This window comes from Charadrius vociferus, unplaced genomic scaffold (assembly GCF_000708025.1).
Source record: "Charadrius vociferus isolate BGI_N301 unplaced genomic scaffold, ASM70802v2 scaffold415, whole genome shotgun sequence".
NCBI classification, from domain to species: domain Eukaryota; kingdom Metazoa; phylum Chordata; class Aves; order Charadriiformes; family Charadriidae; genus Charadrius; species Charadrius vociferus.
The window spans coordinates 246,059-271,593 of NW_009648367.1; the positions used below are offsets into that span (position 1 = coordinate 246,059).

A 25,535-nucleotide genomic window follows, 5' to 3' on the forward strand; every position below is an offset into this window, starting at 1 on the left:
GCAGGAATGATGCCAAAGACTTCAATTTGGAAAAACCTGTAATAAAGGAGCGATGGAAAGAAAGTATGACAGAGGCTGCTGAAGTGAATTAGAAAGGTCATGAAAGGGATTTCTGTCAGTCTGATGGTTGAGTCAGCTGAGCAAACCAGTGCATGGCAATGGACTCCTCATGTACCTGAGACGTGAATTTGACCAAAAAGGTGTCTATAAACTTGAGTCAGACTCAGCACCATAAAAACAGAAAGTGGCAAATGTTGTTACAAAGGAAGCTCTGGGGGAGTCGGTTAATCTGATTTGTGTACCAAGCCAACTGCAAAAACATTGTGAATCAGATACCTTGACAAATGATTTTCTTTTGCACAAGGATTAACATAGCATTTTTTAAAAGCAGTCACAGTTTGCAAGTTTATTCGGGTTCTCTGAGGAAGTCACATCAGATGTATGGACAGGGGTGTCTGGTAATGCACTACACCAGTTTCTAAAATGATTTTGACTGCTTTAAGTGCCCACATGCTCAGCCTTCAGCCTGTACAAACTGATCAGAGAAGAAGTGGCACGGGCAGTTAAGTGCAAGATGTTTGATGTGGAAGGAACAGGGAGTCCAAAGCGCTGGACTGTATCAGGGGAGATGCCTTGAATCCACTGGTGGGGAAGCAAAACCAGAAATGCTGACTTAGCTGAAACAGCATGCATGAGGACAAGACTGAAGGCCTAGGATGACGGGGGGGTGAGAAAGTGGGTTGAGGCAAAGAGGGATGGTTGGCAGACAACACAAAATTTAGGCCAGGAAATAGGGAACATCAGAGGGATGCTGAGAGCAGCAGGCAACCCAGGTCCGCGTGGCAGCAGCACACAAATCAAGCCTGCATGTCACCGGGAGTATTTAAGGAGCTGCACTGCAGAAGCACCTACCAGTTAATACAGAAATTAAACAGAGAACTTGGGGGAACATCGGGGGAAAAATCCCAACGGGCAGGGAAGCACAACCCAGTGGGAGTGCAACCCACCAGCTATTCAAGTGTTGCAGTTTTGGCAAGGAGGGAAGAGTTTCACGAGAAGAGCTGGAAGAGGGCCCTGAGCGGCATCTGCAGACCTGCAGGGAAGACTCTCCCAGGGACATGAAGGGGTGCAAGAAAAAGTACAGGGATATTTACTGGGAATTTGGACAAACAGGCAGGGGAGACTGGCTGTTGATGGGTCAGCGTCTTGAACGCTAGTCCAGGGTGATGAGATGGGTGAGGCCCAGGCTATGTAAGGCACAGAGGAAGGCCTGTAAAAGGACATGCAGGAACGGACGAAGTAATTGAGAAAAAAGCTTTGGACAAATTCTTTGTGAATACTGTCTTTGGGAGGGAAAGCTGGAGCTGCAAGAAAATACAATGAGATACAGACATGGTCAGATGTGCAAGCCTGGAGAGAGGACTGTGCTGGAGACAGGCCCAGGCTTCAGGCTGGAGTGGCAGGAAAATTCATAGGGTTGTTAATAGTGACTGAAGTGGCCTGGTGGATTTTTCAGAAAGGAGTGATAGGACAAAAAAATCCAAAGTATCTTGGCATTTTGTACTGTTTTACCAGTTGGACACAAAGACTAACTATTCTAGATGCAAGAAATTTGTCTGGTAAGAGTTTCTAAAAGAAAACGCGTCTTGACCTCCTGCTCTGGGGGAATTCCTAAACTCCTTAAGTAGAGACCCATTTATTCTTGGATAACACTGTTTGGCTTTTTCCCCAAAACTTACCTGGGGGTCGCCACTGGCTTTTCGGAGGCTCATATGACCAGAGTCAAGCTGGTGTACCGGGGTTCCAGAGATGTGGTAGCCATTCACTGTAAGAGCAGATGGAGAGTTAGCAGGCTTGCTGCTGGTAGCAAATGAATAATCACACATTTTAGAAACTAATCACGTAATTGAATATGCAGATATAAATCACTGCCTTTTTTGAGTCACCAGTGCCTCCAGCCTAAGAAACTATGAATGCTTCTCCCCACCCCAACAGGCTGGCAACGTGATGTGTCAGCTCCAATGAAGAAAGACGCCAGAACTGGACTCTACAGAAGCTCAGCCCATGGGCCTGCTCTGCCCTCAGAATCCTGTAGCAGGCAATTATCAGGAGGTATGACAGGAGTTATTGAGCAGGAAAAAGAGACCCCCAAACTCAAAACAGTTCCCATAGCGCTGTTTGGTAAAATGATGTGTTTGATGAAGTAGGCTATGCTGTATTGGGTTTGTGTAGCCAGGTTTTGGGGGAGGGGGGTACAGGGGTTGCTTCTGTGGGAGCTTGAAGCTTCCCCCATGTCCAACAGAGCTGAGACGGACCCGCCGCTGGCCAAGGCCAAGCCCATCAGCGATGGTGGCAGGACCTCTGTTATTACAAATTTAAGAAGGGGGAAGAAACTGTGCAACACCAGCAGCAGCCAAGAGAAACAACTCTGCAGACACCAAGGTCAGTGAAGAAGGAGCGGGAGATTCCCCTACAGCCCATGGTGAAGACCATGGTGAGGCAAGTTGTCCCCCTGCAGCCCCTGGAGGTCCACAGTGGAGCAGACATGCACCTACATCCTGTGGAGTACCCCACACTGGGGCAGGGGGATGCCCGAAGGAGACTGTGACCCTGTGGAGAGCCCGCGCTGGAGCAGGCTCCTGGCAGGACCTGTGGCCCTATGGAGAGAGGAGCCCACACTGGAGCAGGTTTGCTGGCAGGACTTGTGGCCTTGTGGGGGGATCCACGCTGGAGCAGTCTGTTCCTGAAGGAGTGCACCCCATGCAAGGGACCCATGCTGGAGCAGGGGAGGAGTGTGAGGAGTCCTCCCGTGATGAGGAGGGAACGGCAGAGACAACATGTGATGAACTGACAGCATCCCCCATTCCCCATCCCCCTGTGCTGCTTAGGGGCAGGAAGTAGAGAAATCAGGGGTGAAGTTGAGCCTGGGAAGAAGGGAGGGGTGGGGGGAAGGTGTTTTAAGATTTGGTTTTGTATTTCTCATTACCCTACTCCAATTTGATTGGTAATAAATTAAATTAATTTTCCCAATTTGAGTCTGTTTTGCCCATGATGGTAATTGCTGAGTGATGTCCCTGTCCTTTTCGTGACCCATGAACTTTTCGTCATATTTTTCTCCCCCTGTCCAGCTGAGGAGGAGGAGTGATAGAACAGCTTAGAGGGTACCTGGTGTCCAACCAGGGTCAACCCACCACATATGTCAAAAGCACTGCTTTAATGAAGATGGGCTTTTCATGTCAAGAAAGCAAGCCTTGTAAGAAGTTTATGGTCCATGTATACAGGTTGCTTTATTTTTTGCATATACTGAGCAACGAATAATGCTCAAAGTAGGGTTAAAACAAGATACACAACTGCATTATAAATCCTTTGGTCACAACAAAATGCACAACCTTCAAGCATACTTCCCACTCAGCTCTGCTGACAAAGAGGGGCATCAGTTAAAAAAAATGATGTGAAAAACATCCTCTAGACTGCATTATTTACAGTCAGCTGGCAGCAATGGCCTTTACATTTAACGCTTTTTATTCTAGAGTAATTTTTGCTTTGCTTTGTCTTTCTGCAGTACCCAAAGCTTTTCAGTACAGTTATGCTGTTATACTCTGTTACTTGATTCCCTGCAACTTCAAGTCAGGACAGAGGTGAAGCAGTCAACCCACATGCTAAAACGCTTCATTTGGCACCTGCGCTCTGCTTGGAAGAGCTACAGCCAGCCCATGTTCCGCTTTTCGCTTTTTGCTTCCCCTGCCCCAGCAGAAAGTGGGACTGGGAAAGGTAGCCTGTCTTTCCCTCCCAGAGCCGGCAGCCCCGCTGGCTCCCTGGGCCACTCTCTGCCTCCACGCTCCAAGGAAAGACCCATCTCAGCTCTAAGCAGACACTTCAGCCCACCGGCCAGAAGATGCATCAGTGGGCAAGTAACAGGCAAGAGGAGGTGTTCAAGGCAAGGTTGGACAGGGCTTTGAGCAACCTGGTCTAGTGGGAGGTGTCCCTGCCCATGGCAGGGCGATTGGAACTGGATGGTCTTTAAGGTCCCTTCCAACTCTTAACCATTCCATGATTCTATGATTCTATGAAGATGTATCAGAAGGGAAAGCCCCACCATGTTTACTCTGCTACACTCACATGACTGTGTACATTAAGTATATATCCCACATGATCACAGCATTTCCCTTTGCTCTGTCAAGTGGCAGAGAAGCAGGTTCACCCAATGCAGTGGTCAGGCACAGCACCAAACAGTACCTGCAGAACTCTTCTGTGACACAGGGCTCTTTGGAGTCCCAGGTACACTGCTTGGCCGCTCCCAGGTCGTTTCTGTTGAAGGGAAACATCAGTGTAAAGGTAATGGAGGCCTTGCACACATGCCAGAGTTAACGTCTATTACACACGTACAATGGGCCTGACCCTCAGTGTTCTCTGAACCAGGTTCTCACCCTGTGAGGAAGCTGCTGCACCTCCCTGCGCTCCCCATGTTCTCCCATCTCTTTCTGGTGTCCCTCCCCAGCCCTGGTGCCCTTAGCAGCTGGCTGGGATGGTGGAATCTGAGCAGACCAGGGAGCTGCACCACTGGTTCTTCCAGTGCAGGTCTGCCGCAGGGCCACGCTTGGCAAGAAAGCAGAGATAGCACAGATCACTGCCTGTAAGCTGCTGCCACCATCTGCGCAGCCAGCCTTTCCAGGTGGAGCTAAGTCAAGCCTAGCCCAAGCGTGCTCCCTGAAGCCCACCGTGGACACGCAGACCTGCCCAGCCGCAACAGCCACAGCACAGATGTGAATGACTCAGAGATGTGTGTTTAGTGACATATACACAGACCATGGCATTTTTTTCCCCTCAAAAAAGCTATTTCCCTGGAAAATTTCCTTTTTTTCCACTCGGGTCCTTTAGCAGCTGGGATATGCAAATGTATGTCACACCAGTTTTGATACTCAAAAGACTGCTGCTGCTTTTCCCCTCTCAGTTTTCTGTGTAGTTTAACCATTCTGCTCATTTTCTCAGCAAATGGAAAATTACTTTTGACCACATGTTAAATACAGAAAATTTAATGGCAAAACTTTGTAAAAGTTGCAAACAGCAGACAGTGGAGTTAGAAGAGCAACTTCTGCAGAAGTCTAGCTAGAAAATAAGAAAATAAGCAAGTTACTGTAATCAAGTCAAAGGACTACTTTGGCCACTTTGTTTGAAACTGTCATTCCCCAACCAACAGCCACCTAACCCTGCTGAAGCCTGAAATCCCCCATCTCTCTCAGGATTCTGGATGAATGTGGTCAAGCAGCCATGGAGCAGAAGAGGCTGAGAGAGCCCTTGGGCTTGGGGCTGGCAGTCAGCACTTCTGTCAGGTCACGTAGGTGCGTCCTGTCCTGGGTGGGTGCTAACACGCTCCAAGAACCAGAAAAGGCCTATTGGGTAAAGAAGGGAGCACTGTTTTATCTGTCTTTGTATATACATTCATGCACATATATACACATACAGATGTCCTCAAGGGTTGTGTTAGGTTCCTTATTTCAGGCAAGGACTTAAGATCATGGATTCCAAATGGGGGAAGGTGCCATTCCCTGCACCTGTGATGCCCAAAGTCTTGAGACATACAACCTGCTTCCCCCTTGCACCCTTTCTCCCCAAGCCACAGCATGCTTTTGCTTGCAAAGAAAAATACTTTGAGCTTTTTTTTTTCCTTGCAAGTGCAAAACCTGGTGTACTAGAAGCTTTGATGAATCATGGGGAAATATTTAAATTTTACTCAGCTTTTTGTGAATTGGGTAGTAAGTTAATAAATTCCATGCTAGGTCAATGAGGAAGAATTGGAATGTGTTCTAAATAAACAGAAGGAAAATCAAATGCTGAGTTGTCTTTTATGAGTCAGCTTGTCTTGGCTTAAAATACACAAGTGCACGGTTAATTGAAAACAAACTCTAATTTACATTTATTGTAATGCAAAGTTAAACAATAGAATATGCTACCCACATTTCTGGTAATTTTTTTTCTAATGTAAATTGTTGATTAATGAATAATGTAAATGAGTTGTGTTGAAGACAAGTGTTTTACAGAATTGCTTTTGGAGATCTGTGTGGAGGGGTTGTGATGTCCACTCAGGCTATGCCCAAGCGCAATCCGTGTGGTAACATGTTTTTGTCAGAAATGGCTTTGACATTAGCAGTAAAAACAGTTACCTTCATATTTGGCTTGGGTTTTTTTATGCAATCATGTCTGTCAACAATATTTTTGCACTTATGAGACCGTACAAAGGAACGTACCTAAAAACCTAGCAAATCAATTTGAAATGTAATTAATTGGTTAAAATTACCAGCTGCTTCTTGTAACTGGTCTGTACTTTGCCTGTTAGCTGCCATGGAGGTGGTTGTGGAGTGCCCAGTTCTTCCCCTCAGCCATGCAGAAAGCCCAGATTCATGACCTGAGGGCAGAAATTTTACACCTGAGAGAGCGGTGCCCAGTGGTTAGCATATTTGTGACTACAATCCAAAACACTCAGTGTCTTTACAAGTTTTCTAAAATAGAGTTATGCACAATGAAAAATAATCTATAAAAATGCATAAAATAGAAATAATGTCTTTTATTGGGTAAGAAATGAAAAGAACAAGAATGTTTTTAATCCAATTTATTTTGAGTGCTCGGAGAAAAAACAATCCCCTTCTGTGCCCTGAGGAACAGAGGGATGGGCTTGGGCAGCCCTAGCAGGGAGAGGAACTAACTTCAAGCAGGACTGCGCTGGTGTAATGCCATCTACTGGAAGTAACTAAATTTACCAAGATAATACTGTAACACTACAATTTCTCTGCAGCTTAGTCATGATTAGAAGTGAAGGTGGGGGTGTGTGTGTGTGATTTTTTTTCCCACAACTACACAGAAAAGTCTTGGCAAGAGGTAACACCCTGTTTGATACAGCCGGGACAGAGTTTCGTTTTGGAGTACCAAATGCAGCCTTTGATGCTGGTGCTTGGAAAATCGGACTACTTGTAACCCTGTGGTAAAACAATGATCACTGCTATTAGGAATAGATTCAATATTGGACAAGATTTTATATCCCACGTGATTTTCCAGAGAGGATGTTGGAGTCAAGTTAAAACCCCTCACTCTGTGAGAGTGAAATTTAGCACTGGCAGACCAACACTGACCAACAAGTTCTGTCCTCCCTTATCAGCCACATGTTAATTCTTCTATTTAGCCAATGAGGGGGAGGAATAATCAGTAGTTTCCTTGTCACACTCTGGCCTGCAAAGCAGGTGTGTGAACAGAAAGAAGTCCTGCAGCCCTGGGAGATATCTGGAAATTAGTTACTGAACAGCAAGGCAGTAGAAGGCCACTTGTTCAAACTGAAATGACGTAGTGAGAGGAAAAATAGTTACAAGACCCAAGCTATACATGCCAACAGAACCAAAGAGGGTTTTCACAGATGTGGTTAAACGTTTCCTCCCAAAGGAAAGCGGAAACCTGTGGTGTTTGGGGAAAGAAAGTTCACTTTGCATCCGTTTGGCAGAATGAAAAACGACATGATATATCAGGCCTTCAGAGAGCCACACACTCTGGGGCATCATGTTAGTCAAGAAACACAGCTTCTGAGGAGGTCCCAATGCAGGCGATTTTTGTGATCAAAGTGTAGTAGCTGAAGAAGGAATTTTGTGTCCCTTCTCCATGAACCCAGTAACAATCTGAGGTCAAAGCAGCTGCTTTCCAGTCTGAACATACAACATCAGCCAAACATCAGGGCTTTAAGGTCTAGCATAATCCCTCCTGAGTGTGCTTATATTGTGTTCAGGGATGGGTTTAGTACCTCTGCATGGTGTCATTTGTAGTGCTATTTTAGGAGCTAAGTGCTCCACAGCTTCATTGGCCAAAGTATGAGAACAGGGCAGAACAAGCCAGAGGACCTCTGGGTCTACTTACTGTGCAGAAACTTTCCCTGGTCTTAAGGATCTGCAGCAGCTACAACATATCACCCAACTACTGGTGCTATCTCATGTCTTTATAAATAGGTTTGGAGTTTGTTTTGGTTTTAACGGCAATAAATCTGTAATGCTGAGCAGATCCAAACCCAGTTTCTGCCCTGAATAATGTGAAGCTGTGCGGGCTGCACAGGTCACTCAGACACAGAACATGTCCCTCCTCAATGCTGCAAGAAGAAACCCTGCAAGCTTCTCTCAAACTGTTCCTGAAAATGTGCAGAATTAGAAGTGATATTTGCAGTAAGGTAGAACAGGCCCCACAGTCTTACCCCATCTTTTTTGGATTCACTTTGCTCTTGCCAATGTCACGTAGAGATCACCCGTATGTGCAGTTTGCAAACCCTGCCTTCCTGTGCTGCTCTGCTGCTATCTGCATAGGCTTTCAGTGAGGTTTGTGGCCTATCCATGGCTCCCCAAAGTGCAAAGATTGGGTGGACCTGTGGATCGGAGGGAGTGCAAACAGCCTGGCTTTGAAAACAGGTTTCCTTCAACAGCACAATAGTGCACTACCCAATCCAAACCTCCAGGCTGCTGGAAGGCACCGCGCTCCCGCTGGCTTTGCTGGAAGCAAACCTCACCTCACCTGCCAGTGCTCTCACACCTTATCTCCCCTTTCTAAGATCTTCCCCACATTTGTGATGAATCAGAAAGGGTTCCACGGTACTTCGTTTCTTGATATTGTGTGTGGGAGAAAACAGCCCAAAGGAAAGGCAGGGGGAGTATGGGGGTTTCTGCATGTAGGGAGGGGAAATCACTTGCAGTGCCCTGAGACTGGAGTAAACCATTCAAAACTGTAGAAGCAGCAGGAGCGGGTGAATGAGTACGATGAAAATGTTTTCCTCCTATGCCGTAGAGGACGTGTAGCACAAGGAGATTTTGTTTCATTGGAATGAGGAGGTCTAACTGCTGCGTTAGTTCACAGAACTGACTCTAGGCCAGGATGAACTGTCCTGGCTCTCCCCTCCTCACCTCCTGCAGACCAGAGCCTGAGGACTCTCCTGATTCAGCACAGCAGCTTTTTCATCTGTGTGCTCCAATGTTTTAAAGATCCAGTTAGCCCTGCAGTTCTCAACCACATATGGGTCACGTATAGCAGCATCAGCTCAAAAGGCCCAAACAACCAGCTCATGCATGAGCCTCTGAACTGCAACATGGCCCTCTACAAGGTGTCCTTACACGGCATTGTGAGGTCATGCTTCTCCATGGGACTCCCAGGACCCTGACCTTTACTTCCATCCTCATATCCAATGAAAAGAGACAAGGAAAGCAGGCAGAAGTGACAGATGCAAATCTCTCTGCACCTGTGTGAAACGTGAGATTCAATCTCGCAAGTGCTGAAAGCAGAGCACCATGTAGTGCGTGGACTAGTTCAGCATGAGTTGCAGTGTCAGAACTGAAATCCAGCTCCATCCCACAGGCAGCTCAATAAAAAAGAGACCGAGGGTGCCACACAGCTTTTATCACAGCACCATGGAGACAGGCACCATCCAAGAGTTCTTGAAATCTTCCGTCCATGTATTGAGGGGTAGAGGTGCCTGTCACTACCCCAACACCATGGGAAAAGCTGCTAACAATAGTCCTGACTTGATCTTTCAGAATGAGCACTGGGACCTGTACCATGCCCCTCCATGCAAACACCATGCGACAAAAGCAAGCCCTTCATTGCAGGCTTAGTAGTGATAATAATGCTATTTCCAGCACTTTCTGAGACACACTTTGTTTTTCTAGGTTTTAGGCCACTTTACCAGGGCAGGTTTCTATACCAGCCTTAAGCTAGGGCATCCTGTATCAGAGGGAAACTGTCACTAAAAAGTTTTATCTGTGTGAGAAAAAACATCTAATAAAAATGCTTGACATCTCTTAGGTGTCTCCACAGATGACTTACCATTTCAGCTGCAGTTCATAAGTTTAGTTGGAGTAGGTGTTGACCATAGCTGGTGAGATATGTAAAAAAAACCTCAAGCCACGGACTAAATCCTTCCAAGCTCCTTAACTGACTCAGAGAGATGAAAAAATATTAGGCAGAGGAAGTACTAGTGTAGGTCTTGGTGATACTCCTTCCATCCACTGATCTCTCACTTCAGGTCTAGCAAGTACTTCAGAAGGGGCAAGAACTGTCTGCAAGCAGTGAACTTCCTCACTGTTTTCCAGCATCACAATACTGGTTGTCTTCCGGGAGTGAGCCCCTCTAATGCATCTGGCTTTGTTGAGCCCCAGGCTGACGTGTGCACCCTGGCTCTCGGATACACGACAAAGTGTGCTGGCCAGGAGCTCCAGGAACGTGCCAGTCTAGCCAAACTACTGGGTCACCTCTCTCAAAGAAATGCCATGCTTTCAGAACTCTGAGGTTGCTTTCTAACTAAGCAAAGACAAAATAAGTCTTGTTCATTCTCTGAAAATAGTTCAAGATTTGGTAAAGGTCAGAGTTAAAGTTACAAAAAGACCAATAACCTTTAGTGCCACCCTTAGATTCGTTTCCTCTGGAGAACTGGCCACTCTCTATATTCACCCAGTTCCCTTCCCCACTCACAACAGCATCAGAGAAAACGCAAATATCACTGTGTGATCGCAGGGTAGAAAATTCTCCTACTTAGTCTGTTGTCATCCTCCAATTACCCAGCGAAATGCAGCGTTATTAAAATTGCTTTCATACTCTTGATTAAAGTCTAGCTTATGATGGTGCAGTAGGGAGGTTTCCTTTGCACCTGGTGCTTCTTAATTTAATCCTTTTTATGTGCTTACAATGCTTAAAAATTATGTCTTGGGAAGGAATAGTTGAGCTTGCAACATGTAAAAGCACTCTCAGCTCTGGCGTTGCATAGACGTTATGAGACATAAATGTAGTAAATGATATATTTTAGGATGGAGAACCTCAAAACATGCAGAAGTACCTTAGGGTTTCTGTGGGTATTCTCTAACTATATGGATCTTAATTAGGGTCAAGATAACATGAAGGCAGAATTCCTGCTTTCCAGGAGACAGAAAGCTGTTTAGTAAATGGCCAAGGACATAACACCACAGACAAGAAAAGCCTGGAAATAAGGACACACCATGTAAGGCTGACCTCAGATGAGAATGCAAGATGGCAGCAAGCCACACGCACACTTGTGTCAGAAGTATATAAGTCATCTTTAATGTGATGGACAAGGTAGCTGGAGAGCTATTGTTTGACTAATGCAAGAGGTATTACAGCTGCATCACATCAGAGAGTTTCTTCAGCATAATCAAATATTTTCCCGCTGAATCTACCACCCACACACAGTTGTAAACCACTCCCAAAGACACTGAGCAACCATATGGTTAACCACATAGTAGCTGTGCATTCTGGGTTCATGGTACTTTTGAACTCGGCATGGCAGTGTGATCTGAGGGCTCCCCTTTCAGCAAACACACCAAGGCCACCCCTGCCGAGCTGCCTGGAAACTTTTCCATGTTCTCTCACAGTCCAGGTTATGTGCAGTATCATCTGCTCTGCCGGCACTGTTCAGTCAATGGTTTACATCAGTCTCACATCTGAATAGAGGATTAACAGGATGTCAAAGCAGACGAGATTGCTCACCCAAGTTTTCTTAAAGATGGGTAAGTATTGTCCATGCACAGAAGATGCTTTTAAGAGGCTATGTGAAGCATGCAATTCTTTACACTTTTCAGAGACTGGATGGCATCTCCACCCTCCCACTCTGACTGCTTCTCACCTTCTCTGCCCCTTCCCACCCTATGTCTTTACATCCTTCCCCATCACTTGTATCCAGACTCATGTCTCCTCTCATTTCCAATCACAACACAGAACTACAATTATTATTGATAAGAAAATGTCATACTAGTGAATTGCTTCAGAAATATACATTTGTTTTGGATTATGCTAGTGTAGTCCTGGGAAAGGGGAGAGGCTCAGCCCTAGTAAGCTGCATGAAGTTCCCAGCGGTCCTGACACTGCCTGAACGAAGCATTGTAAAGAAATGCAGGCAGGGGAGAGCCAGTGCTGTTTTCCTTGCTCTGTGCTCTGAAAATGTCAGCTAGAAGCCTGCTGCCAACCCCCCCCAAAACAGCAGCAAGTAAATAAACATAGTTATTTCACAGGGACTGTCAGCTAGGAGATATCCAGGGCAGAAATGATTTCACCTTACCTGCACCTGCCTCCAAAAGACCCACAGGTTGTCCAGATGTGCTCAGGGTTGAATGTACTGTCAGCACTCTGTCTATTTGCCCTCTCTCCCAGACAGGGTTTCTTCCTATTCACAGTCTTCCCAACAACATACATGAGCTTTTGAAAGCTTCACACACAGTGATTTTGCAACCTGGACCAGCCTGGGGTCATTTATTTCTTGAAATTCCAGCAGAACAACAGAGCTTCTCACTGACTTGCTGCAATGGTACCCATCTTGGGCACGGAACGGATGGGGACACCCCTGCACACAGCCAGGTACTGGCAATCTTCACATAAACACTTACTGGCTTTTCTTCAGTAAGACCCCACACAACCATACCTCACCTGAGTCACAGACAGAGGTGGAGGAGTATGCATAAAGCACTGGGATATTTACCAAGCCGGGACTTGAGCCAGCTCACTTGAAATATGAAGGTCACAAGACAACTAGCAGTTTCTGGAGGCCTTATTTCATGTTTCTCCAAACAGGTCAACGCCAGAGCTGACCTGTGAGCCCAAGGAGAGTGCAGATAGACAGCTGGCCTCGAGGGATGGAGCCCACCACTGTTTGCTGAGGAAAGTGCAGTTCTGGTGAGACAGGAATAACGAAAAACCTGTGTTCATATATTTTCTGAAGCAAATAAGGGAATTCAGTGGGCAGGCAGGTTTGTTCAGAAGCAGCATGGGAGCTGTGCACAAGAGTGTTTTATACTCTTTCTGGCCCTCCTACCCTTTATTCTCCCCTTGCCTGTGAACAGGACTCCTAAACCCACCCATCTTGGGATGTACAGACATCTTTCTCCCTCAGTCCATCAGCTGTCATCACCCCCAGCTGCCAGCACCTGCCCCCAGCCCTGGGAAGCAGAAACAGCCATCCCTGAAAACCCCTCTGGGCCACTGGGAAGGATCAGGCCAGAGAGGGGTGGGTTGCACACCATGCTCTCTCCATCCAGACTCACAAGCACCATTGCTATAGCCCAGGCGTCCTCTGCAAGAGCTTCAGGAGCTGGGGACAAGGGGTTTGGGCTGCTTGGCTCAAACAGCCAATTCCTCTTCCCTGGCACACACAGTGGGCATGGGACAACATGGACTGAGCACATGTCCTAGGGGGCTTGTGGTCATGCAAGGGGCTGTGGGTAGTCATGCTTAGAGCAGAGAAACTGAGCAAGCATGGGGTGTGGAGGTTGCCAAACACTGGCTAGGAGATTTTAATGTCTAAACCATGATGGGTGAAAAATACAAGGCAGAGTAATATTGTTCAAGGACAGAGGGACAGACTGCTGAGGAACAGCCAGTACTGCAGGTCTGGGAAGGACCTTGTTCTCACCCTCAGAGTTACTTCTCAGAGTAATTGCTGGTCTCCCATTGCTGGGTCCAGCAGGGATGGGGTTAATTTTCCCAAGGAGCCAGCAGGGGACACAGGTATTCCATGCCATGTGACCCATGCCCAGGTTTGGGGGGGAAGCTAGCCAGGGGAGGGGGTGGGAAGTCGAGGCTGGGAGGGGGCAGCAACAGTCCAGGTCCGGTCAGGGAGCGGCGGCACTGTAATATATTCCTTTGCCGGTGTTATTGTTATTGTTTTTCTCTTGCTTTTGCCGTTTTGTTAAACTACTTTTATCTCAACCCACGAGTTTCTGCCTTATTCCTTCTGATTCTGCCCACGGCTGTGGGAGTTGCGCGAGCGGCCGCATGGTTCTTTGTTCCTGGCTGGGGCCAAACCACGACAGTTCCAAAAGCAGAAAAGTATTTCCCCTCCATCTGCTGAATCAAACCTATGAGTACTGCATGCACAAATGCAGTTTTTTTCAGCTGAGACCTAGTAGTTTCTAGCACATAGAAAAGCTTTCTGTGGGGCTTACTGCCCTGTAACATTGAGCTGCAGCTCTGGCCAGCTCTAAGCCATATGCTGCGGCTACCTTGAATGAGGCAAAGTGTGCCATGGGGAAGGTGTTCTCCTCCCTGAGACATCCCTGAAGCTGTGCTTGCAGAGCCTGCCTTTCCTTTCCACTGCCTTCCTGCCAGCCCCCATGGGGCCTCCTAGGTTCTTCTTAGCACTTGTGCAATGAAGGTATCTACAGACGTATTTCTTTCCTCAACCATTGCTATGCCAACAGGTCATATTTCTGATATTTCTGATATTTCCTAAACTTGTCAAGGCTTCCTGTCCCTGGATGAATATTTTTGCCTTGGTCTGATTTGCAGAGTGTTGGCCTGGCCTTCCAGCTCCTGTTACTCAAGTAACTCCCAGGAATACGGCAGCTCCTCAGAAACTGAATCTCCCCCAAAGTGCTGTCCCCCTGAAGGGTACTCACACACGTGCAGGTGTGTGCTTGTGTGTATGTGTGAACACGCCCGGGTATTTGTGAAAGCGGTAGGAACTAAGTGTAGGAATGGGGTGTGGCATTTTACAGATGTCCTGTGCATCCTGGGCGCTGCTGGGGAAGAAAGCCAGGGCGGATATTTTGGGTGTGAAGGGAGGTGTGCTCGCCATACGACCTGATGGGAAGAGACTGTTTCCCTGCGCAGCCCTCCCTGTCCCTGCTGACACCACCACAGCTGCATTCTGCTACAGGAGTTGTAAGGGGCAGTAATCCCATGTAAGGAAACTGAGGACGTTTTTTAAGTTCCCCTTCAGTTCTAGGCTGTAAGCTCAGGTCCCCAGTGAGATTCACTACAGCCAGCTTTATCTGTCTGTGGAGTCAGGATTGTCACCGAAGCTCTCCTCAGAGCCAATGAAGAGAGACCGGCACTTACAGGGTGTAGCTTACATTAGCTATTTTAGACACCTACATCAGGAAGACAATTGAGAGGTAAAGGTAATTATTTCTCTTCATGGATAAATGGTGAGATTCGAAGATCCTGTTCAAAGGGAGTTGTCCACCCTGTGGATGGTACCTGGTCAGGTGAATTGAACTCTGCCCTGCTGAGATGGCCATAGGGATGGTGAAACCTACCTACGGGCACAGGAGTAAGCATCCGACAGACCAGATGGTGCTGCGGACTCCGACGGGCACCGGCCTGACAGCCACACACTCTTTTGCACACACTTCTTTCCAGTTTATCATCCTTGCTTGCTGGTGTCCTGATGCTAAACAGAGAGCACGAATCTGCACATAACCCCTAAAATCCCAGGAGAGGTATCCTGACTGTCCTTCCAGGCAGCAGAGGACTCCTTGCAGAGTTAATGATGCCAAATATGGACCATGACTGCTACAGAGAAGGGTCTTCCAGGCATTTTAGAGTGGCTTGCCATCTCTCTCATCTTTCTTATGTTTTGACATGACAAGTTGAATGTCTCTAGATGTTGCACAAGATAAATGCCAGGCATCCTGACTGTAATGTAATTGATCCAGACTCAACCTTTCTACAGCAGGCCATACTGTGAAAACAAATTTTAGGTATATTGAAATCCTCTTGGGCTTCCTTCTGCAGAACTTTTAAAGGTCAGAGGCCTTTAAAATGGTTTCAGGATTGAGTACAACCAGTTTCAAAGGATGATAAATGTGGAGTGTTTATCTGGTTAGGCCATCAAGTGGAGATAGACAGCGATGTGCTATCTTTGTCGGCTGGCTCATTTGCCTGTGCAAATCTGTTTGTTCCATACAGACTAACCCCAATTCTTTCATTACAGATTTTTCTAACATCTCTTTTCCACATAAGAACACTGTCTCATAAATTCTATTTCTTTCCAGTTAAGCTCCATTTTCTTTGTGTTTTTCAGGAAAAGACAATGAAAATTAGATCACAGAACAACACACATGATGGAAATACTATTATAATCAGATAAGATGTATGGATATCACAGGCAGATAATAAAAATGTGGAAGGACAATAACCACTGGAAACAGCTGGCAGTAATATTAATGCCTCAGCAGGGGGAGGGTTCTGTTATATTTTGAAGGCTCAGAAGAATCAAGATGTTATTTGCCCCTAAAATCCTATTTCCCCTCCCCAGGAACAGGAATGCATACTTGAGTTCCTATCTCTGAATAGCTTGAGCACCAAGAGCAAAAAACCTGTATAATAAAAAAAAACAAAAACAAAAACAAAAAGGCTTTTCCACCATGTGAGGAAGGAAGCAAATGGTGAAGCAGAGATGGTGCAGTGCCAGGCATGTGCGGAAAGGCAATCTGTTGGATGGACCAGTCACTTAACACATCCCATTTTCAGGAGGAGGGAGCAGAACTACACAAAGGATTCAGCCTGTGGAGTAGCACAGAGCCCCACCGCACCAAAGATTGCATAGCTTTTGCTTGCTGACCTCCCTCAAAGGCTGTGTCCCCTCCCAGTGCGCAGCCATGTGCCCATCCCAGCAGAGGGACTGCGCGGTGCAGAGCCCACCAGCTGCTGCTACCCTGCGCACTGCTGGCTAATCCCACCTTTCCCTGGGGAGCAGGAGGGCAGGACAGGACAGGGAGGAGCAGGATCTGTCCCCAAGCACAGTGGGAATACTCAGCACAGATGCATGTGGGTACATAAGAAGTAAAGCACCGTAAATGTTCCTCTGAACTCATATTAAGATTCTTTGACTTAGACAACTAGAAAAAGCAAACCAGCAGTTGAGTTTGACAGCCTAGTCAGATGTGACTTATGTAAAAATTGGGGAAACACAAAGATACCAAATAAAGAACAACTCCCATGTGAGTCCCAGGCATTTGTCATCCTCTACATTGATAAAAATTTTTCATATAGGGTAGGCTTTACAGACTGAAAAAACAGGCCTGACAGGGATTTCAGGAAGTCATTTTGTCCCTCCTGTGCCCCAAAGCAAGGCCAACATGATTTTTCATGGTTTTGCATAACCTGCTATTAGAGACCTCCAGTGATACAAACTCCCAGGCAACTCCCTACTCCCACACTTAACTATCTTAAAGAGAGAGGAAAAGTTAGAGTTGTCCTTGTTGCGACTGAATTGTGTTACTGTGTCTTCTAGTGATGACAGGCATTGCAAACAGTATTCTCCGCAACAGCATTTTATGCATTTGAAGCCTACTTTCATGCCCCCATCCACATCTTTGCTTTCTTAGGGCAGACAGCCCCAATCTCTTAACATTTGCCCACAAGCCATGTTTTCCACATCTCCCATCATTCTTGCTACTCTCTTCTGGGCTTTATCCAACTGGCTTACATCGTTCCTGAAGTGTAGAGCCCAAACAAGATAAAATATTCCAGCTGAGGCTTTATAATTTCCTTGTAAAGTTGGAGGCATACTTCATGCCTCACAGACAACATTCCTATTTACACAACGGAAAATGCTGGCTGTTTTTGTACGAGCACAACACTGCTGGCTCACACTCAGTTGTAAACTGCTCCACTGCCTGCCTTTGTCACTTAATTATTTCTGATGAAATCTCCAATCTTAAGTGCATCTTTACTGAGCAGCATCCCACTCTACTACAGCATGTGCCCTCAGCTGCAGGCTGATTGTGATTTCTGAGCCTGTTCTGTGCAGCACACCATGTTCTCTCCCAGCTTCAGTTAAAGTTAACGTTTGAATAAGTACTCTCAATGTCAACGTTCCATTCATTACTGGAAATACTGTTAAGAATGGAGTCTCAGGCAGATCCCTGCAGGATTTCCTTTGGTGCAAACTGCCCTTTGACAATGGACCATTGATTACCATGCTCTGAGTATGATCTGCCAAGCAGTTTTGCACCATCTTATTGTAATTTGACTATGGGCCCCTTTGCCTTTAGTTTGCTTTCCCTCTAGCCAGCTTTAAAACTGCCTTTGCTGCTACTAAGAGCTGTCTTCCTGTAAATGAGCTGCCTCTCCTGCATGCAGGGCCTCTGCTCACGGACCTGCCCTGCTTGGAGGCTTTATAAACGTCTAGCCCCAATCTTACCACATGAGAGGGCATGTACCTCCTCCCACCACTGCTTGGCAATGATGGAAGTGCTAAAGCTGCCACAAACCTGCCAAGAAAGCCTGCTCTTGCTAGCGCCCACCTTCAGAAAGACCTCAGGTTGGGGCAGGGGATGCTCTGTTGGGCTCTGACCCGACCAGAGCCCTGAGCTCTGGGATGCCCACAGCCCGCTCTGGGATCTGCCTCCCACTGACTGACAGGCAACTGGTTCGGCACGCAGGACAGCTGGAGGGCTACAAGAGAAGGACATGCCATGCAGAGGACGTCCAAATACAACATTTAAAAGAACAGTGAACCAAATGCCTGGAGCTTCCACATATGCTTAGCATATGGCTGCGATAAGTGACTGTCTTCTACCTCATGCATGAGAGACGTATGATGGGAGGGACAACCAAAGGGAGGACACATGGTAGCAAACACTAAGGGATGTGTTACATGTATAAAAAGGAAGCAAGAGCATGGATTTGTGAGCTTCAGGCTAGAGAAGACCTTGCAGAGTGCTGTTCAACCAAAAACACAGCACTACGTTTTCTACCTAACATCAGCCCTGAAGGAAAACCCACAATGTCACACTCCAGCAATTAGCTGAGTTTAGTGGCAGGCCAAGTCTGGGTACCTCTGGAAAAGGTGGGGTCAGAGACGGGTCCTGCAGTAGCACGCTGTTGGCAGGCCTGGACAGGGTCCCCAGGGTTCATACAGCACACGGGCAAGGCGGAGCTCAAAGGAACTGCTAGCAGGGTTCCAGCTGGGGAGAGCTGAGGATGCTCCTGGATGGTCTGTGTCATGGAGAGGAGCCCTTCCTTCCCTCCACTCACTTTCTGGCTACTTTTTCCCCCAGATTGCTATCCATGAAAGAGCACTAACATGCTCCGCTCTGTCCACTAAACAGCTCTGTGCTTCTGCTAGTTACTATTAGTTTCTCCTCTCAAATTTCTGCACGCTTGAGTAGAAGTAGATAGCCTCTTGCCTGTACTTCAGCTCCCCTGCCTGGCTCAGCCTCAGTGGGTAGGAGAACCAAAGACCAAATAACAGAGAAGAGGGATATTTTAAGTTATTTAAAATAAGTGGAAAAAAACGTTATAAAAAAGGCTCCATAGCAGCCAAAGACCTTCTGTAAGCTAGAAGAATAACTAGTCATATATATTCTCTCTGAAACCATTTGTTCTCTCAGCAAGCAGAGCTCAGACCATGGTTGAGATATAAAAATCCCTTCTTGGATTCAAAAATTTTAAGGAGAAAAAAAAAAAAAGGCTACATAAAGTACAAGCCACTGTAACAAAGCTGAAGCGGTACAGTCTCTTTAGACAATTTTGTGCCTCAGCACCTGAAGAAGACACCTTGATTTGGCACGGTGATTCTGATCCATGCCCAGATTCTGCACCTGGAAATGGAAGGAAACTCTGCAAAGCATTTCAGAGGAGACTGGGAGGGAACCTACCTTTGGACGATGTCAGATAACAACCACAGAGCCTTTCCAGGACAATTTCACGTTTCTTCCTGTTGAATAGGAAGCTTTGTAGATCCTGATAACAGGAGACATGAGACATACACAGGGACACGCCTAAACAGAACCTCCTTCCACTTCGGGAATGAAATCTGAAGTCCTCTCTGACAGAAGGCTCCAAATGGAGAAGAAAAACTAGTTTTTAAGTGTAGCCCAGTGCAACAAGGTCCCTGGAAACCCTTACAGTCCAAGTATGTGTCACAGTGTTTTGCTGCATGTCAGAGGGTCCACCCCTTTGATGCCAGCTCTCCACCTACTCCATGCAGCAGAAGGCCCTGGGAGGGCTGAGTAGATAGTGTACTGGCTGAGGTCCCCCAACTGAAACATCTACCATAGCCTTCAGTGAACAGTGCCTTGCTGTTAACCAAGTTGCCTTGAACTCACCTTCCAGTGCAGCTGCGCTAATGTACAATTTGAATACAATACTTTATTCACAAAATCTAGATTTAGGTACCAGATGCTTGTGAAAGACAGAAGTGAAAAAAAAAAGAAAACAAAAAAGAAAACCGCAATTAAACCACTTTTAGACTAAAAATACCCAGAAAGTTCTTTCTTGTTCCCTTATCGCTCTGGTAGGGTGCTACACAGAGCTTCCTTCTCCAAGTATACCTTATGCCTTGTGTCATCTGTTAAGGAGGTCCCTCCATGACAAAGTCTGCATTGCAATGTACACTCACTATAAAGCTCTGGGAAGGTCCTTGGCTCAGGAAAGGCTCCTTCCCAAGCCCTTTGAAGAGGGTTCAGACAGATTTAATCTTCCACTCTTAATCTCACAGTACTTATTCCTTGTCCAGGAGATAGTCTGTCCATTTGTCTTAATTAAAATAAGGACTGCATCACTCCCTTGGAGATGCAAATATTTCTTCCTCAGATGGGCGGGACCTACTATGACTGGTTAACACTTTGTTGCCTCAAGAAGTTCCCTTTTCTTGCCTCACTGACTCACTGACATGGTTAACTATGAAACGTATCTTACACAGAATCTTGTATTTTGTAATAGTCTGTACATTAACAAGTATACTTGTTGTGCCCATCTATATGGGATTAATACATGTAGAACATTGCTGGCTTTTGGCTGAGACCACACACAACAAAAGCTGGGTGGGTAACCTCTAACATCTTTCTCTCCTAGGCAGACTCAACATCCAGGTTCTCCTGGGCTGCGTGGACAGATCCCAGCGCTGTTAGTTCCCGTCCTGTATTATATTCTAACAGAGCCTACTTTTCATCAACCCCACTGAAGCTGGACCTCTGTCCAGCAAGGAGAAGTTATCAATACTGTTTGTCACGATGTGCAGTGTCCTAGCAAGAGAAATGCTCATGCCCTTCCTGGGAGGCACTATTGCCATCAGCACCCAAAGCTGTGTTCCCTGACCCCTCACAGTCTCCTGATGCACATGTGGGGCTTGAGAAAAATAATCATTTCAGACTGTCTCAGCTGTGGAATCAGTGGGGAAGGACCATGGGAAAGCAATGTGAACAGGGTCTACAGTATTTCCTGATGGGTTAGCAATGTCCCTTCTCTTTCAGCTGAGACCAGATGTACATTCTAAGCAATGGCTGTCACCCCTACAGTGGTTTTACAGCGAGTCAACATGCAGTCAGCCAGCCACTTTGTGAGTCACTGTGTGAAATACCCAGACTTCCCCGTGGTAGAAAAAAAAACAGAGAGAATTTGTGAAGAGTGTGGAGGACATCTTGAAACACTTTCTGATCTCAGTAAAGAGATGACTGGTCCCTCAGAGATCTGAGAAATGGTTATGACCTTACAAACCAAGAGTTTTGCATCAGCTCCTATTGGTGGGCAACGGTGAGACCGTTAACTACATGGATCAGACTGAAGGCCAAGCAGCTAGCTTCCACTGACCTCTGAATTACTGTGTTTGAGCACTAAACAGTGATATCTCTCTCAAACACTCCAGTGTACTTTCATCATCTGGTGATAGCTATGATAAAGAGAGTGCAGTCTAGGAGTACCTCTACGCATCTACCTTGACAGAAAAGAGACCTAGCTCCTGCTGCTGAAACAATGGTGCTACAGAGGCAAAGCAGGAAGGAGGCCCATGAAACCCTGTGACAGAGATGTACGCTGGCACCATGTCCCGATGACAAACACTGCCAGTGTTTATCTTGATACTGCAGCTGCAGCAATGACAGGACAAATAAGCATTTCAGACAAGTCAGCAGGGGCAGAGAGTAAGCTGTTCAGTCTGTGTGACTTGCGATAAGCATTTCCCACACCAATGCAGGTCAACCATAGGAGAGATGGGAACTGCAGTTTTGTAGCATATTTTCTTTGACTTATCATATGGCTCAAAGCAAAAGAATACTTCCTGAGTGTCAAGGTGCAATCACACTGTTCGGCAGCAAGCCTTGCATGCCAAACATGACTTTATGGTGCCTGCATGGCTCAGCAGGTCCAACTTTGCACTGCAGCCAAGGAAGGAAGTGCATATCCAACATGAGACTGGACAATCTGCCTATGGATAGCCCTGTATTACTAGTTTTGCAGTGACAAAATTCAGAGCCAATTAGTCAGATTAAATCAAAACAGTGTCCAGACAGCTGCTCATGCCAGGGCTGGATGAAGCTTCATCACATACTTCAACAGAAAGGCCTGGAGGTTGCATTCAGCTTCTGCTTTGTCTGAGGCCTAGATGACACCACAGGTGATACTTTTTTGCCACATAATCCACTTGGAGGAAGCATAGGCATTTGGGATGTGAATCTGATAGTGCAATATAACCCATCTAGAGCAAAAATACTCCCCAGCAATATCATCATATCAATAAACTAGCAAAAAGCAGTATATACACAGCTAGAAGACTGTAGCTGAGAGAAACTGAGCTTGCCAGGAACACCAGCTAAGCTGGAGCAGTGGAAGGGCCAGAGTGCCCCTGTACAGGCTGCAGGAGAATCACCTTGTCTCACAAAAGGCTACAGCCCTCATGGAAGGTGTGGGAGGCTCGGATATGCATCTTGAGTACAGCACAAGAAACAAGACCAAGCCTAACTTCAAAGCCAGCTGGGCTAAGGACTACTCTTGTGAGTAGCCTAAACAGACTTGACTAAGTGCTCCCTTATGCAAGGACCAGAACACAGAAACCCCTCTACTAACCTCTCTTTATTCTTCGTTAGTCTGAAGTAGCTGAGAGCACAACCATAGGTGGTTTGGGCATTGTCCTGAGAAGGTCTGGTTGGAAGTGACCTCTGGAAGTCTCCAGCCCAGCTACTCACTCTGAGCAGGATCACTGCTAACAACAGATCAGATCAGGCACAGCTTTGTCTAGCCAGGTTCTAAGATCTCTCAAGGATGGAGGTTCCACCACCTCCCTGGTCAGCCTGTGCCAGGGCTACCTTGCTTTCCTAGAGGAAGTTGCTTGCTAGATATCTGACCTGGACCTACCAAGCAGGATGTGGCTATAGCCCATTGTTATGTTGTCTGTAACTTTTGTGAGCAAAGTAAAAAGCTGCCTGACATTATGAAGAAACTAAGTCCAGGTCATCTACCTTTCTGGGGTAGGGTTCCTGTCACAAGAGCTTTTTATCACACAAAAACAAGGCTTTGCCTCTTACTGGTTTTATCTGACCTCAACCCAGTGCATGTGAGTAAAGGTCCATCACCATGCTGGGTCAGCACCACCTCTGAATTGCAGTGGGGACAGGGTATCTAACTCCTAGTGATCTCCCCAGCTGTGCAGGGGATGCTGCCCATGAACCAGAACAGACTATGCTTGAAAATGAAGGCAGTGTTTAATGGTAGTGTGCCTTCTGGAGGGTCCTATGAGATGTCAGTGCATAAAACTCAGGTAAATAATAACTCGGCCAAGTTCTAGGCCAAAGGCTTCTGAAATAAAACACATCAGTCCGTGAACGGACCCTGAGGCGTGTTGTGACAGATGGCTCTCCTTCTACTCACAGTGACTCAGAAAGAGGAATGCCAGTGGTCATTCCTGATGGCTTCGACTGCATTGTGAACAAGGTGAACTCCTGCTGTCCTCTCCTCCCTTGTCATTCTGTCATTCTTTCTGCTAAACAAATCTGGTTTTGCTGGTCACAAGTCCCTGTTTTGCAATGCTGTTGTGAGCTCATGATGAGAAAAGCAGGTAGACACAGAGTGTTAGGTAAGCTGGAGGTGGTACAAGTTTGACAGGTCTTGAGCATCTGATAAGATCGTGAGTTAAGGCTGCTTCTCTACTCATAGGGCAGTGAATAAAACACACAAATATAAAATGAAAATTCTGTCCTTGATGTCCCATAACATGTGTTTTTCTTCCCTTGTCTTTGGGGGCAAGAGGACTCTGACTTGAGCAACTATTCAATTCAGTATTTCTATTTCCCCTAGTGGTGCTTTAGTGATACCTGACATTCTATCAAACTACTGCACATAGATGTACATATATAGACATAAATATCTCCGGCTAAAGGGAAAGGAAATAAATAAGGAACATGGTAAAAATTATATCTTTAATAGTGTTTTATATTCTAAAACATTTACAGCAGGAGTGTTTCTACTTTACATTCTCTGTCTTCTGTAAAAGCTTCACATGTCTTCTAATGGTCAGAATTAAGATGACAGAGGATTAGAAGACTAAATCGTCTTGTAATTATTTCCTTTCATATGGTGTCAGGGTCATATTAATTCCTTTGACTATGGGCCTACCTTGTCATTAAAATCAACTTGAGAGATAATTTCCTGCAACAGACTTGTACTGCCAGGGTGACACATTTACTGCCGTCCCCACCCCTACTTACCATTTGTGAAGGTGTTCACATAGTACCTTCGGCCCTGGGGAGACATATAGCTCTGCCAGCCGGGGGGAAGATGGCCGTTCAAGGTATCTTCTCCTGTCTGAGGAGTTGCTTTTCTGGGTTTCTGCTGAGAAAAGAAAAAAACCCAACCTATTAAGTCAATATGTAAATAATGTAAAGTCTAAGCAAGGCACATCTGGAAAGGGACTGCGTGGTTTGGCATTCTAGACGCTACAATACACCCGAAGACTTTCAGTCCATTTCTCCCCTCATCTGCCCTAGCTTCCACCGGAACATGAACCAACCTTCCTTTGGAGCACTGGCTACACAGAACATCCTTTGGGAGAGAAATGAAACCCCTCTGTATTTGATATCCCATGAGCTGTCCAAGAAAATTACTCTCTTCAAGCAGTAAAATGCAAAGCATAAAATAAGTGCCTGAGAAAGAAAGGCACGCATATGGCACTCATGTACTTTCATATGGGTCAAAGCACTGGTCATGGAGGTGATGCCCCAATTTAATTTAACAGGGGCATCATCACCTTCAGACATTTTCAAGAAGAAACACTGCAGAGCCATGTTGCCTATAGGAATAGTGTGGTGAAGTAAATTTATCAGTTTGCTGATTATATACTAATAATGCATGTAATTAGCAATGCATACATTACTGATCTAGATGTAATCTGGATCCATATCATCCGGATACAGGATCATTAGGATCCAGATTACTAGGAGTGATCCAGATCATTAGGAACAGCAGGAGATTAGCATCATGCTGTCACCTGCTCTTCAGGAACACACAGAACTGCTATCAAGGTTCAGGTGCCACCTCAGCTGTACATCTCTTCACCAACTCAGTTGCAAGCCTCAGTGCAGGTTCAAGTTGCAGGGAAAAGAAAGAGGTGAAGCTGAAGAGCAGGTAATTGTCCACACTACATGGCATCACTTGGACTATTTCCCACTTCAAAGTAGCACTGGTGGTTCCTTGGTCACTTGGGATTTACAACAGCTGTTTTATGTGAGACTGGCAAAGAGAGCTTCATCCCAAAGGAGGCATGAATCCCATCTGGTCCCTTCAACCAGGACCACCAAATAAAGCAAAGGTAGAGGGATAAGATACATGGCCAGAGATTGCCAGTTGCAGCCCTACAAGGCTGTAGGTATGAACCCAACAGCCTCCTCCTTGCTCACATCCAGAGAGCTCCACTTTGCCTTTCCACATCCCCTAAGGCAAACCAGGCATGTGATGTACTCATTTTTCTGTTTGTTTGCACAGCCTTCAAAGGAAGAAATACAAAAGAACAACGTGCAACA

At 46.2% G+C, this 25,535-nt stretch overlaps 1 protein-coding gene across 1 annotated transcript in view; it reads right to left on the minus strand.

Moving 5' to 3' along the window:
• GAS7 (growth arrest-specific 7) overlaps positions 1-25,535 on the minus strand; it is a 63,426-nt gene that overhangs the window by 33,170 nt on the left and 4,721 nt on the right. Inside the window, exons 2-4 of the mRNA XM_009885292.1 lie at positions 24,225-24,348; positions 4,237-4,308; positions 1,740-1,825 (exon numbers count right to left, since the gene is read on the minus strand). Coding sequence (XP_009883594.1) covers positions 1,740-1,825; positions 4,237-4,308; positions 24,225-24,348 — 282 coding nt within the window. The remainder of the gene's footprint in view (positions 1-1,739; positions 1,826-4,236; positions 4,309-24,224; positions 24,349-25,535) is intronic.